General features: G+C 34.4%; 1 protein-coding gene across 3 annotated transcripts in view; it reads right to left on the reverse strand.

Moving 5' to 3' along the window:
* The window catches only part of ARK2N (arkadia (RNF111) N-terminal like PKA signaling regulator 2N), a 113,772-nt gene that overhangs the window by 10,634 nt on the left and 86,408 nt on the right, over positions 1 to 16,730 (reverse strand). Inside the window, exons 3-4 of one of the 3 annotated variants that reach the window (XM_072605225.1) lie at positions 9,938 to 10,120; positions 6 to 6,026 (exon numbers count right to left, since the gene is read on the reverse strand). The exons of 1 other annotated variant lie outside the window; for it this stretch is intronic. In XM_072605225.1, the coding sequence (XP_072461326.1) occupies positions 5,923 to 6,026; positions 9,938 to 10,120 (287 nt within the window). In that variant the 3' untranslated portion in view covers positions 6 to 5,922. Of the gene's footprint in view, positions 1 to 5; positions 6,027 to 9,937; positions 10,121 to 16,730 lie in introns of those variants that run through there. One more of the 3 variants, XM_072605222.1, reaches the window with a different exon arrangement.

Below are 16,730 nucleotides of genomic sequence, written 5' to 3' on the forward strand. Positions count from 1 at the left end.
TAGGAGAGGAAAGAAAAGCCAAGCACTATAATTTGACTTCTCACAAATAACAGAAATTTCTTGATAAAAGTTTTTAATCCAATCTCAATCAGAGAATCAATTACTTGATTAGATTAGTGGTAGTGTTACTTATATAATATAGTTTATGGTTTTTGAGGTTCAATTTAGCTTGCTTTGAAAACATCCCGCAGAACAGACCTACCTCTAAGCAGAAATTTATCAATGAAAATGCTGGATTCGTTGTTAAAAAGAAAATAAAACACTATTCCTGAAAAATCTTAGTAGTGACTGGCAAAAAACAGAATAATAACTAAAATTCATCATCAATTTTACACTAAAATGTTCTGTGAAAGTCAGATATTTACAAGTTTTCTAAAGGAATAAGCCCTTAACAATACTGAAATAAACTCTATTAAGGAGGAAAACAGGCTTCTTTGGCCCATTATACAAATTCTAATAACAACTACTCATTTTTACATAGAGCTTCTAAGTTTATACACAGCTTTCCTCAAATTCACCTCATAAGATCAGCAGCATTGTCCAAGAAAACAAAGGCCCAGAGAAATGATAAATTATAATTCCATGAGGTCTTATCTAAACTTTTTATTTCTCCCAACACTGGCATAATTAACTAATTGGCTTCTCTACAGTAAGGTGATGTAGATAACAAGTTTAACTTTATGGAGCTTACTTAAGGTTGTAAAAAGAAGGGAAGTTCAAAAGTAATGGCCTGATCTATGACTTATAAGTTCATAATAATGTCTCCATTTTTTGGCTTAATACCTATCAATAACAGAAGTAACTGAACCAATTAGGTAACAATTAACAAACTGAAATATTCTGAGTGCTGAAATGTGTATCCTACCTCCAAAAAAGTATCTTTATGGAAATGTGAGCTTTTATGAAAAAAAAGTCTTCAAAACAAAATTCTTCCAACTAGTTAAAGCATTCAACCACAATAAATGCTCAAAGGTCACAATTAATGACTTACAATAGGAACTATCTAAGTCAAGCAATGCTTCGTACTGTAAAACCTCCCAAGGACAAGTGATTCTGCAACTTCATATTAAGAATTCAGAAACACCACCAAAGGAGTGGAATCAATTCCTGCAGTGCCTCATTGGGTTTTCTGATTTGTCAAATTTGGTTACCTTTATACCTTCACTACAAGTTTAACAACTAGCCATCTAGTTCTGCCTCTGCACAAAAGGAATTCACATTATGGCATAACCAGGCAGTGGTCCAGCCTCTGCTTGAAGCCCTCCACAGACGGCTGTCCATTCCAATTCTAGCTAGCTCTAATTATTAGGAAGCTTTTTCCTGACATCAAGTTTAAATTTGCATCTTTGAAACACCTGCCCACTGCTCTTAAGGCCAAAGAGATGAAATCTAATCCCTCCCCAACATGACAGTCTTTCAAAATACTAGAAGCCAGCAATCATATCCTTTTCTTCTTTAGTCTAAATATGCTCAGTTTCAATCAATCTTCAATAACATGGTCCCATGGTCTTTCATCATCCTAGTTGCCTTCCTCTGGAAACTACAGCTTATCAATGTCCTTCTCATTCTCTTTACAAAGAGAAAATGGCAACTTTTTGCTTAGTATCACTTTTTTTTTTTATTTCATTGCCATCAGTTCTTTAGGAATCTTTTCAAAAGCTTCCTCCCTAAGGAAGTTTCCCTAATCAATTCCCTATCTAATGCAGATCATTGAATTTTAAATCAATGTTAGATCTTTAGAACTGAGGTCTAAAGACAACAAGTGGCTTGTCTACTACATAATTCAACAAGACAAAAAAAAAACTGATCCTTTTTTTAATATTACTATTATTCTGCACAGATCTCTCTGCTCTCCATAAAGCTCTCCTTTGCAACAAATAACTAGTTAAACAAAACTAACCAACAAAGTAAGCATGTCTGGAAATGTATGCCTTGTTCTGCACTTACAGTCTACCACCTCTTTACTGAAAGGCAGGAACAAAATTGTTGAGGCTTCACAACCTCTTTCCCATATATGAATTCCCCTCCTGCGTTCTGCCATTCAGTCAAACATATTTTCTCTGTTCTTCACACATGATGTTTCATTTTCCAGCCTTTGTGCTGGCTGTAATCCATCCCTAGAGTGTACTCCCTCCTCACTTCCACCTACCTCTTAGTAGTCTTCTTTTCCATAACACAGAATTTCAAGTTTCTATATGAAACCTCCTCAAAATACCTTGGATCTAACTACTTTGCTTTTATCTTCTCTCTCTCTCTCTCTCTCTCTCTCTCTCTCTCTCTCTCTCTCTCTCTCTCTCTCTCCATAAATATATATACATACATATATACACACATACACATATATACGTATGTATGTATAAGATATTCTGTATATAATTATGCATGTACTTATATCTCCCATTAGGGTGTAAGCTCCTTCAGAATAGGGATCATTTCATTCTCCACACTGGTATTTCCAGTAGCTAAGAGTTCCTGGAAGATAGCAGATGCTTAATAAATGCTTTTTGATGAATTGTTGTTTTTAATGCCTATGTACAAGAAACTGTGAGAGAAAAATGATACCAAAAAAAGATACATTGTCCCTGCCCTCAAGAAGTTTATAATCTAATATGGAGGTTTTTAACCTTTTTGTGTCATGAACCCTATTAGCAATCTGGTGAACTCTATGGATACCTCAGAATTATGTTTTTAAGTGCATAAAATACATAGGATTGCCAATGAAACCAATTCTATTAAAAGAAAGATATTAAAATATTTTTAAACACACAAGCTTACAAACCCCAGGTGAAGAACTCATTCTAATAAGCAGCACATACACAACTGCAATGCAAAATTAAATATAAATGCCGAAGAGGAATTATCAAGCTGCTATGATACTCTTGGTGAGAAGGAAAACTTCTGTTTAGTCAAGGAAGAGAAAAGCGAGAGGAAAGACTTTACTAGAGAAAGTAGCATTTTGAGTTGGACCTTAAAAAACAAGCAGGATTTCAAAGGACAGATAAAAAAGGCGTTCCAAATGTAGGGAATAGTGTTAGCAAAAGCACAGTGCCAGACATGGACAGTTTGGTAGTGCAGTGGAATAGACTGTGGGTCCTGAAGTGAAAAAGACTCACCTTCCTAAATTGAAATCTGGCCTCAGACTCTTACTAGCTGCATAATCCTGAGCAAGTCCCTTAACCCTGTTTGCCTCAGTTTCCTTATCTATAAAATGAGCTGGAGAAGGAAATGGCAAAACACTCCAGTATCTTTGTCAAGAAACCCTAAATGGGGTCATGAAGAGTTGGACACATATGAATTAACTGAACAACAACAAGAGTGCCAGATGCATTCAGAAGACAGAAAATAGTCCTGTGTAACTGAAGCTTAGAACAATGATTTTAGGATTCAGAGCTGGGAGGGACCTTAGAAATAATGTGATTCCAGACTCTCATTTACATATAAGGAAACTGAAGCCGAGAGAAATTTAAGGTCACAAATTTAGAGTTCAAATCTAGTTCCTCTGATTCCAGATCTAGTAGTCTTTCCAACATATCACGCCGCCTCAACAGTCAATGAGGGGGAAAATCCACAAGACCACAATATGTATTTTAATAAAAATCAACATCCCCCAAATCATCCAGATTTCCTAAATCCATCATATCTTCTACTATATCAAGAAATATTTAAGAAAAATTGTGGGTTAGAATCGATAAGACAACAATTGATTGGATGTGGTGGGCCAATGAGCAGGAAGAATGCAAGGTGACTTTGAAGTATAAATGACTAGAAGAATTATGGTGACACTGATGGAGGAAAAAGTCAGGAAAATAAGTTTCATAGGAAAAGTGAATTACTTCCCTGCACATTAAGTTTGGCAGGACAGTTGGGCCTAAGGACCTAAGAGGCATCAGGAAATTTGACCCTGGAGCTTGGGAGAGTGGTAAAGGCAGGAGACAGAGATTTGGGAAGCATAACAGCAACAACAGTAGCTTAGGTCACATTAATATAGCACTTTAAGGTTTGTAAAGCATTGAACACAGTCTCCTGTGATCTTCATGACAATCTTTGGGATATTCATGCTATATTATCATCCCCATTTTGGGCGATAAGAAAACTGCAGCTCCACAGGTGGTGGTGGTGGTGGTGGTGGTGGTGGTGGTGGTACTAGTAGTACTAGTATAGTAGTAGCAGCAGCTAGCATTCATATAGCACTTTAAGCTTTGCAAAGTGCTTTATAAATATTGTCTCATTTTATCTTCACAACCTTATTACTATCCCCATATTATAATTGAGGAAACTGAAGCACACAGAGTTTAAGTGACTTGCCCAGGGTCACACAGTTACTAGGCATCTGAGGTAGGATTTGAACTCACGCCTTCCTGATTCCAGACCCAACTGTGGCACCTTGTTGCTACTGCAACATAAAGTGACTTTTCCAGGGAAATAAAAGTTGCTGGCACTGCCAAAGGGTTCAGCATCAGAAACAGAAATGATTTTGTCAGCTGAACAGATAATAAGGATATGTTTGTACATCAGCCTTCTCTTCCCTCTACACTTGTCTCTACACTGGGCTTTGCTGTTTGCTCTAAAGTGGAACATTCTAATGGGAGGGAGGAAGGGACACTATAAAATACCACGGCATAAAAAACTAAAATTGAAATTATTCACTGTATCGTTGGGAATTCAGGCTTAGAAAATGTTTAATACAATACAAAGAAATTCTAATATTAATATCAGTTATCTTAAAAGGAATTAAGATTTGTACTTCAAGGTCCCATGAACATTACAGCTTCACGGAGAAAAGCATTTACTACTAACAGGCTCCCAAAATTCGCTTTGCCTACCACTTTCTAGGAAGCATGGAGGAGCTTCCAGAAAGACCACTGACCTACAGCCTGGAAAAAAAAACCCAATAGGTTATAAAAAACATGGACCATTTGGCAACTCTTTCTCCTTGATTGTTCTTGCAAAAGAAAAATATAAGAGGGAAAGAATCCGACTGTTCGCAGTGCTTTAATTCCTGGATCTATTGACAGAAGAAACTGATCATGGAAATTCCTACTTAATGGGATAATTTGGGGAACACATTGGTCAGTGATATTGTTAAACATGATCCTATCTACTGTTTAAATATTAAATACAGTTGTAAAAGTTAAATTATAATGACAGTGGCAAATCCAGCTCGAACACAAAAGACTTACTTTTTTTGGTAACTAATATACCATTGCTTTATCTATAATTGTAACTTAAATAACGACATTTGAAAAACAGTGTATCTTTTAACAAAATTTTATAATCCCCTATATTTATCTAACACAAATGCAGTAACCAGTAAGTGCAAACTTTACCCAAACATACCCACTAATTTCAACCCACCAAAATTCTTTTTTTGTCCCAGCACATTAAAACTGCAAAAAACACCTGTCTCATTTGGTTCAGTTAGCTGAAATTGTACAACTCAATAAAAATGATAATGGAAAAAGCAGGACTCTGTTCTTTTGTGGTTGGCATCTTTTTATTTTTTAATCAGACAATCAGTAACAAGATATAATAAGGCAAATTGAACAAGTGCTCAGAGATAGAAATGTGAAAACACAAATCTCATGGCAAATGCTAGGGCCTTACAAACTAGGAGTATGGGCTAGTCGTCCACATTTCCAGCATTAAGGCAAGGAAGATGTGTTATATGATGATAAGGCAGCTGGGATCTGCTCCAGGCCTGGGGGATGCTGTTCCCCATAATGGAACATCAATCGTGTTCTTAAAGAGTCAGGGATGTAGCCCTACTCCCTTCTGCTTTCAGCTGTTTGGAGTCACAGTCTACAAGTTCTTCCTTTCCCTGAGACCCTCTTAATGACATGTCACAAATTTCTTTAAGGACTTTCTATGCAAGCCCTAATCCCCTCTGGCTTCCTCGTGGTCTCATGGGAGCCCATTGGCAAATCAGATGTCTAGAGCAAGCAGGGAAGTCAATAACTCTAAAATGTTCTCTGAGACACTGCCAGTGGTGATGGTAGTCTTCTCCAGCTCTGATGCAAGAATCAGGCCTGCAGAGAAAGAAGTGTAAATACCACAATTATCATATATTAAACTGCATATTAAATCAAAAGGTTATATTTAGCTATGATGGCAAGTGGCTGTCTCTGTTTAGTGTCTTTGCACCGCCCATATACATCTTTTAAAAGACAATTTCCCTAATTTCTATAGTTGTCAGAAAATTCTAAGTTTTTGTCCTCTCATGAGGGACCTTTTCAGCTTATAAAGAAGTTGGGACAGATAGCCACTACACAAAGAATAACCACTGAAGAATGGCAATTAGATTACATTACGAAAATTATTTCTTCAAAAGCAAAATGATAAATTCAACTCTCTTAAGATTTTCAAGTCTACTAGGCAAGGGCCAAATCTAATTTGCTAGTTACCTTCTACATTCCATTCCTTTTTGTTTCTTTAGACATAAAAAATTAAGAGCAATGATAGCATTAAAAAGATTTAATATAATCATTTTGGTTTTTTAGAAAGGATTCTTTAAGGGGGAAATTCCAATATACTAGCAAGGAATTCTAGATATAAAAAATTATAATATACCTCTAATAACTGATTGCATTATTCTAATACCATCATACCTTTGATTTAAAAAAAAAGCAAAATACCATTGATGTGCCTGAATCTTTTAAACAACATCCAAAACACATAACTCAACACACATCAGAAATATCATTTCTCAAAAAAATATCATTCACAGGAAATATCATTTCACCGGAAAACACTTATGTTCTGCTGTCATCCAAGTAAACAAAAACCTAAAGTGAGATTAATGTAGCCTATTGACACCTTCCCAAAAACGCATTACAGAAAATTATTCTTTCTGATAGCTAGAATCATACCCACAACTTAAAATATTAAGGGTTATCAAAGATCGAGCGATGAGCTGACTAAAAGCAGCCATCACTGGAAAACTCAGGCACATGACTACCAACCTAACATTGCCCTAGAAATAAAAAATCTAAAGTTGAATTCTCTATCTCACTACTACATAGCTGTGAACAATGAGGAAAGCAAATCTTTGTGCCTCAATTTATTCATTTTTAAGAATAGAAACAGCATTTGTCTTCTATCTCCCTATAACTAAAACACTGAGGGAATAAATGAGAATATGCATGTATAGGTGCACGTGCACACACGCACACACATAGACACAGACACACACACACACACAGTCTTGAATACTTTTGAGAAAGGTCTCTAAATAAATTCAATTACCATGACAAAAAAAAGCATCACACTCTAAGTCCATCCAGGCTCAAAAGAATTCACTTTCCTCATTTTCCATCCTTCCTATTAAAAAAAAAAAAAAGACCTAGCCTATAGTGATTGACTTGTGGTTATAGTAAAAAGGAAAGATTTTCAGACAAAGGTATTTAACAAGAGAAATGAATCCCCAGGCACAATGGGAAATCCACTCCAGTCAATTTACTACTGTTTTTATTAACAGCAACAAGCGAGAAAAAGGAAGGAAGTGGTAAATATAGTACCTGAATGGTCCAATTCCTTTGATGACTAGTGGTTGGCCTGACTTCTACTTCATTTTCCTTAATTTGTTGTTGATTTAGTTGTCCTGTCTTGGTTTCAGTGACGTCCACTTGGATCCCAGAACATCAACTCTTTTCTAAGAATGGGTAGGTTATTCTGACCTCACTGGGGTGATAACTATCTCTGTGATCTGCTCCAATTTTATGAAATTCAGGTTGCAAGGTTTAGCCTGAGGTATTCCTTTTTATCAAACTGAAACTTTAAATAGCTTTTTGAAATCCAGGTTCACTTTCAGATATCTCATATAACCAACCATTTGACTCTGCTAAACAATCATTTTTTAGGTCCAAAACTATAAGGCAAATCAGGGACAAACATATAATGTACGTATCTTTAAATTATGGCACAACAGATATACTTTCAAATTAATATGCTGGTTTTCTGCCGTTACAACTTGAGAGCATGGGTAAACCTGTACCTCAACAATGTACTACCAACAATGTTGATGGGTACTAGAACAACAATGAGGAAAAAATGGTCCTAAAATTGGGGGTTAGAGGAGGTGGGGACAAAGTTTGTTAAAACCATGACAATGATCAAAGTCTCTCACCTAAACTTTAAAAAGAATTTGTGCTGAATGAGTGAACTTCGAGAATATTTAAACTAAAAACTATCTGAAGCTATATAAGAAACCACTGACAATTGAAGATCAATAATAAGAAATCATCCTTCAAATGACTGAGCCAAAAAGATGTGATTCCAATTAAATAAACAATTTACATGAACACAGACTGCATAAAGCAAAGTATGAATAAACATGTAAAATCCTGTGGTTTATTCCTCATATACCTAAGATAAAGAGAGCATTGTCAGCTACCTTATATTCATGTAATACTCTATACTCTTCAAAGTACTTTCTTCTGGACAACACTCTGGACAACAACGTAATGAAGTTATACAATTATTCCTACCCATTTTACTGATGGACACTGATGCCCAAAGAAGCTAAGGTAACTTCTTTAAGGTTTCAGAGTTCATTAGCTGAACACTCAATACTAAGACCCAACCTCTTGCCTTCTAGTCCCATGCTTTAAAAAAACAACTCCCAACTAATTCAATCACAGTAAACCTCAATTTAAGTACAGAACAGAAATTTACAAGTGAAAACATTTTCAAATAGATTATTTAAGAAAAAATGTCCCTGCAACAATCTTCTATTAACCTCCTTTTATAACTTTTAAAAACTTCAAGACTGGCAATATCCAACACAGAAGAGATTGTGTTCTAAACATGCAGTTACAGATTCATTATTTGGAATAATTTATTTCCCTTATAAACCAGGTTACAAATGATTATTGAATTCCCAGGTTAGCCTACAAAAGCCCAGTTAGCATATTCACATTCTTAAATAATGTGAATATGCAATTTAAAAAATAGTAGAATTCAACAAGCATACATCAAGTATGTGCAAAGTACTAAATTTGGCACTAGGAAAGGCTACAAATACAAAAATGACAAGAGCCTTGCCCCTTGCTACATTCTACAATACTGTTACATTAAGTTATCTCTAGGCAAAACAAGAAAACTAAACTGATTAACAAAGTTTTTTATCTTAAATGCTGGTGCTTGAGAAAAGTCATTTTACTTTTAAGAAAAGGTAATGGAAAGTTTTGGGAAGAATCTGAAGGAGATTTCTAGAAGAGGTAAAGAGTTATGTAGAGTACATACAGCTTCTTAAGCCTAACTTCTTTCAAAACATAGGAGTTTCCTCTCTTTGGTATTCCCAGCTCTACTCCTACATGATGACCTTTTCAGTCAGTTAGGATTTTTTCTTAGTCGACAAATATAATAACAGGGAGAAAGTTGGGGATGGAGGTAGGGGTGGGGGATGGGGGAGCGCTATTCTGAGATAACCAGACAAGAACTAGAAAAGAACAGCAGCAAGAAGTAAAAGTGGATATCTATGTTTATATGAGAAAGGCTGCAAGCAGGTGAATCTGTGAGAAGTGAAAGATGGAGGATCTGAGGTCTAGTTATGTGCATAATCATCCAAGTTAATGAAGAGGACAGCTATCTAGCAGGTAGCTTCTGGTCTTAAGAAATAATTATCCTCAGAGTGGAGTGAAGTGGAGGTTAGTGTTCATAATCTGAAGGTAAGTGGCTTGCCCCATATCACACAGTAAGTAAGAGTCAGAACTCAAATCCAGAGATATTTCACTGCCACCACACTATCCTGCTGGAATCCCCAACTGTCTTCACAAAACTAAGTAACACAATACTATATCCTGGACAGACACTTGACAGTTAATATAAAATGCATCTGATCTGACCCATCCTGTTCTGTAGGCAGCTACAACTAAAAGGAAAATTACTGCCAGGACCCATGCATGCTATGGCATCAGAGAAGTGGTTAAAGTTGACCAACCTGCCTCAGCATTCAGTTCCTCTAGAAGCCCGCTGGTCTTCCAGGTAGCTCCTGTGTCCTGGCTTCCTACAGAATTACTGTGCTCTTGAACTACTGCAGCCGCCAATAAATTGTCCACATTTACCACTTCTGGGTCAGAGTTGGTATCAGATATGTCATAATGAGCTACAACTGAAGGTCCATCTGGGAAAGAAAGAAAATGTATACTGTATCTATATACGGGGAGAAAAATATTCCTGGAAAAAACAAACAGAAGAGTTCTCTAAATGTCAGATTCCCTTCACTATCTTATTGCATTTGCAGCAGAAAGTATGTCCTTCATACAACTAAAATTTAAATAAAATGTGATAGTAGAGAGGTGCCCTAAGCTTTCAAAGGTACATAATTTCCGAACAAGGAAAAGTGTCCATTCAAAGAAGAAAATACATAATTATACTGAACAATATTATATTTCATTATTTTCATGATCCTAAAAAGCAAAATTTTGAAAGTAAGAGGAATGATTCCACTCCTTAGAATATGAAAGGGAACTTTTACAGAGATTTTTAAAAGTGCAAAATAGATATAAATCACTAAAAAGCAAAACTGTGGGATTTTTTTCATTGATTCGAGAGTATATAACTTTCAACAGATTACACTAATCGAAGTTCTAGCTTAGCAAGAAAAAGGATAAGGAAATCTTCCTTACTTAACATTCGGGCATGTACACTGTAGTTTGAAATGTATGAAATCCCAGCAGTTTCTAAAACAAGGTGAACCGATACAACACAAGAGCAATTCATGACTGACTTGTCTATTCCAAATAATGCACTGTGACAACAGGATTTTTATAATATTTACAACATAAATCTATTTTCAAAATTAATAATCCACAATATCCATTTTCAGGATTTTGTTTTGAAATTATCATGGAGAACATGTACAAAACATTTTTTTCCTCTTTACTCAAAAGACAGTCTGTATTATTCAGAAAAATAATGAGTAATTTGTGAACTGAATTAAGGCAAGCAGCAAAATAAGAAATCACACTGAAGGATGCTCAAATTTTCATAGGGAAGGTAAAAAGAGATCCTTTCCATTCTGACTGGCATTCTTGAAGAAGATTACTGAGGTGCATTTTAAAATGAGTATACTCCAGCAGTCCACGCTCAAGTAACTCCCTATTCAAGCTGATTGGACAGGTGCCAGCTGCCTTAAGTCCCCTCAACAACAATGCCTAAAAAAAAAAATTTTCCTTAACAAGATAAGAAAAAATTGGCTCACAAACTTAAGAGTTTGAATTAGTTTCAGAGGTAATCTAGTCTACCCTCTTCATTTTACAGAAAAAGATCTCAGACTGAGAGATGTTAAGAGACTTGTCTGAGGTCATATATTAAGTAACCAAAGCCATATTTGAATCCAGGTTCCTCTGACACCAAAGCCATGCTTTTTCCACTGCACTATCTTGCCTTTAATCATACAAAATCTCATAACCCTAAATCCCATCAGATTTAGAACAGACATAAAAAAAATGCCATTTGCTACTAAAGGCAATATGCAACAAGCCTAAAAATGTCTTTATAAGGAATATTTTATGACATCCTACAAATGGATATTGTTACAACCACTGACTACTCAAAGAAAAATAAAGCTCAGTCAATCACACTAAAATATGACCCAAAAAGAAACTATTATTTAAAGATAAAGATCCAATTTTAAAAAAAATTGCCACTGAAGGAAAAAGGAACAATTTTTTTTTTGTCTTTGTTCCTCCAACTTACCCTACAGATTAATGGAATGTTATAAACTTAAAAAAATTTTTAAATACAACATAAAAGTAAATATATAATTAGATGCCAGCATATAAAGTGCAAACATGCCACAATATGAAATTCTGACGATTATACTTATTTATTTTATTTATTTAATTTCAGGTGATTTAATAAGAAAAATTATCTTCATTCCCCAAAAAGGAATAAATTAATTTTAGCAGGGACATTTCAATTAAATAGTTAAGGAATAATCTATGATTTTATTGAAGGGTATGCACTTTAGTCTAAATTAAAATGACTGGATCAGGATGAATTTTTAAAAAGTAAAACAGTACTGTTTGATATCTTTTATAACATTATCGTCAGAGTTCAAAATGATATATGTGTATATACATATGCATATATATACATACACATACACACACATATATCAATACACTGTGTGATCTCTTTAAAAAAACACACACATCCGAGTGCAGAAGATACGAGGGTCAAGTACAATATTGACTATTTGACAACATTTCTTGGAAAAGAACTCATTTTAAGTTAAAATATTTAATTCCTTAGATGAACTTATTTCAATGGATGAGTTTTTAACTATTTTCCCACTATCACTAAGAAAAAAACTCATCAAAATTTGGACAGAGCTAGAAATTTCAAATTAGATCTAAACAAAAAGTCATTATCAACTCAAAACTTTTAAAATTTAACTTAATTTAAAATGTTTTAACATGTAATTGGGAAAAAATAAAATACTGAATTAAAGTCATTATCAGTCAAAGTCAAAATTGTACCACTCCTACATGTATAATCATGCAAAATGGATATGTATATATATGTATATATATAATAAATGTATATACATGCAGAGTGATATTTCTTATCACCTACCCATGGAAATAACTTGTGTGAAAGTCTTCTTCAGTAGGAAATACAAGCATAAACTTGTTATCTGTAGCTCCACTCCTGTATCTTCCACACTTCCAAACAGCACACCTTATAACTTAGCTTAAATTTAGTATACATTATAAACAAAAACAGTAACATTTTTCTTCATATCTTTGCATTCCATGACAGTAATAAATCTGATCACTAAACAGTTTTAGTTTCCAGAAAGTGCAAACAATAAGTGATCAATACTTTACAATCCTCCAATAATGGAACATTATCTTTCAGATATGAATTTAAAATTCATGGTGACTGTGTGCCAGGGCCAGAGTAAACTTACTGTCAGTGAATCTTGGCTTCATCATGATGGTGGATCATTGATATTTAAGGCATAAAAATCTAATTATTTTAATTTGCTTTCAACAAGGACATTTTTCCCCCTGAAAAACAATTCTGAGGCTACAGTTAACTTGGGATGTTTATATTGTCAGTTTGGAGTTACTCACATAACTGTATTAAATAATGAACAGAGACAACCTGTTCTATCATTTGATTATCCCTCCAAGGGGGAGAGATGACTTCAGTTTCTATGAGATTGTCAACAAAGAAACATTCAAGTGAAGATTCACTAAGTTAAACTTCTCTTTCTATGAAATCAATGATATATCTTCTCACTCTTTCATATTTTTGAATTTTAGCATCTGTCAATACCTTAATTTTTTAAGTAGGTTTTTCCCCCTTACACCCATTATCTACAAATAATTTTTGCAAAGAAATGACCATCAACAAGATTTTTTCAGGGGTACTGTATCAGTTTGCAAATTATCCAGTTTCCTTCCTTCTCCTGTTCTTTATGTTAGAGGCTTTCTGGATACTTCCCTACTGTTAATTAGGGAGATCAAGAAAATAAAATCATTCTATCCATTGACTCTTTTTTTAAATAGCTATTTTTTTAAAATGCTGCTTGGGGCAAGGGATTTCTAACCTTTCTAATAACAAGACCTGAGGAGTATCTTTATTTTAATTATACATTAGCATGGGAAATAGAACTAAGTGATTTCTCATCAAGTATTCTAACTCCTATAATTTTACCTTTGTATCTCCTCTATTCCCCTTATGAAACTACCAAAAAGTTTATGCTTTTTTTCTTTGTATATTAGCACCCATTTTATTTTCTCTTTTTCAGGTTTGAGTTCTCACTGATCTTTTCCAACAGTATTCTTTCATAAAAGTTATTCTCAATAATAAAATATTCTCAAATATATTCTTTCATATAAGTTTTCCTAATATTGTAGACTTCACTGTTTTCCAATTGTTTGCATTCTTCTACAACATTCTTTTGACATGATTTAATCAAAGTTAACTTTATATTCGGTCGGGTAGTCCTGTCCTTCATAAGGACATGAAAACCTGCTTGAAGCTGAACTGAAATAATAATCTATGTCAATCTACCTTCATTTAGATATTTAATTCTTGAATAAAAAATTGGTTGTCAACTCTTATTTTTCCTTTTCCTTTCCCTATCAGGGAGAATTATCTACAAATTAAAGAATAGTTGAAAACTGCAGAGAAATATATATATAAGCTTTGATTTTAAAAAAGATAAATTTTAACAAGCAGAGCTGACCAAAAATGGAATAAGCAGCTTCCCCAGGTAGTGAGTTCCCAATCACGGGAGGTCTTTCACCTGGAGACTGGATAACTTCTTGTCAGAGATGATGCAGAGTAAATTCCAAATATATCTAACAGGTTAAATTAGATGATCTCTGAGCTTATGGGTGTGATATTTGAGAAAATAGAACAAAGATTTAAGGAGTTGAGATCCAAAATAAATGAAGACAGCACAGAAGTGACCCTCAATATATATTCAAGTCATCTGGCCTGGTCAACTTGGAATCGTAAGGTACAGACAAGACTCTGCCAATGTGAATGCTAATTATTAAGTAAATTCTGAAGAACTGCAGGGAAGAAAGAAAGCAATATAGGACTGGAGACAGATAAACACCCTAATTTTCAAAAAGGCAAAGAAGGCTGATTCTACAGACTGTATCAGCAAGCAAGACACAGATTCCTGAAAAAATTTTAGAAAAGGTTATTTTAAAAGGGGTGATTCATGAACAAAAGGTGATTACTAAAAGCCAGAACACTAAGAATGTCATGCCAGAAAAACCTTGGTTTTTGTTTTTCCTGACATAGTTATTAATAAACTAGTAAATCAGGGAAGGCAATGCTTACCTGAGCCTCAACAAGGAAGCTAACAATGAATGTTTGTCATGATATCTTTATGGATAAGATGGAGATAAGTAGGTGAAATAATAGTACAGTTAGAAATATTCAAAACTGGCTGAAGGACTAAAACCAGAGTGTTAATGCATGTCAACCAAGAAGGAACTTTCTAGTGGAGGTTCATAAGTCTCTCAATTTTATCAATGAATTGGAAGAAGACATATAAAATTTATGAATTCTGGAATGTTGAAAAGATAATAGACTTGAGATCCAAAAACATCACAACACATTGCAACAACAGACTAAAACTACTAAGATGAAATATTACAGAGATGAATATAAAAGTCTTAAACCTGAGTTCAAAAAAATAGCACAGTAACAGAATGGGAAAAGTGTGGTTAAGCATCTGTGTAAAAAAAAGACTAGGGATTCTGGTCAATACCAAACTCAACATCAGTTAACAGAAAGTCAACAACAATAAAAAAATGCAATCTTAGGGCACAACAATAAGACTACCTTTTGGGGTATCATGCTCAGTTCTGGGCACCACATTTTAGTAAGCCTACTTTTTTTTAAGTTAGACTACTTAATAAGCCAAAGTGCCCCCACAGAAATTTGACTTGGGTGATGAAGGGACTTAAAATTGGGTTATAGGAGTAAAAGTGCAATATGACAATCAACTAAAGGAATTGGGATATTTAGATTGGATAGAAGTGATTGGAAAGGAGAATCAATCAACAAGCATTTATTAAGTACCTATCATGTGCCAGGCACTGTATTAAACTTGGGAGATACAAAAAGTGGCAAAAGGTAGAAACATAATCTGCCTTCACATATGCAATGGGTTATTATGAAGAAGTGGAATGCTTAGCCAGAAGTCACACAGGATCAATGTGGAGAAGGTAAATTTTAGACCAATATGAAAGTTTCCTAATAATTAGAAAACCTGCACTGCTACAGTTGCTATCCTTATTCTACATTCTCCCCTCAAAATTCTGTGTAGCCCTACTCTTCATACATTGTCCTTTTTCACAAATTTTCCCACCCAAACCACACTAACTAATCACAATCAACTAACACCTAGTCCAAGACTCTTCACCGTCTTTCTTCGCTCCCATGGTAAGTGTGGCAGTTCAGCAGGTTGGGGTAGCAAATTCCTGACATATTGATACATATTAGTGTCTATAGTATGGAATTCAGTACAGATGACTATTTCTTCTTCTCATTCTTCTTCCTCTTCTACCTTCTTCTCCTTCTTTCTCTTCCTCTTCTTTCTTCTTCTTCTTCCAGATATATAATTAGTTCAAAAGAGTTTTTCATTCAATATTTGCTGAACATTTATTTTGAACAAGACACACTGTTGGGAGGCACAAAGAAGAACAAGCCATGTTTCTCTGTTCTTAAAACTTACTATAGAAAAATACTTTTGGAGTTTCAAGGTACTAACTCTACTTTTGGAACACAGATTGTTTATAAACTGTGAGTATTCAAAAACTGACAATTACAATTTTACTGTTACAGGAGGCATGAAATTTGATAATAGTTTTTACCACTATATACCAAGATACCAATTTACAATTTAGGTTAAATATTCAGTTTAGAAAATGAGAACTGGCATCAAAAGGAAAATGCGTGTTTTTCTTTTCTATAAATGTCATTACTGTCAGGAAAGAAAAAAGTGAAAATAAAGACCAATTTGGGAATAACTGAATAGTTTTTTAAAAGAAAAATTATACTAAACATGTGATCTTCAACAGATGTAATAATATAAACTAAAGTCAATTAAACAAACAAGTCACAGTCCACCACCAGCAAAACCATCTTCTGTGTGACAGATTTTGGAAACATACACAAAATCATCTGATGCATATTTATTTTCTGAGAACTACACCACAAAACTATCTTAGAAAAAAGTTAATAAACTATCA

This window comes from Notamacropus eugenii, chromosome 4 (assembly GCF_028372415.1).
Source record: "Notamacropus eugenii isolate mMacEug1 chromosome 4, mMacEug1.pri_v2, whole genome shotgun sequence".
NCBI lineage: Eukaryota > Metazoa > Chordata > Mammalia > Diprotodontia > Macropodidae > Notamacropus > Notamacropus eugenii.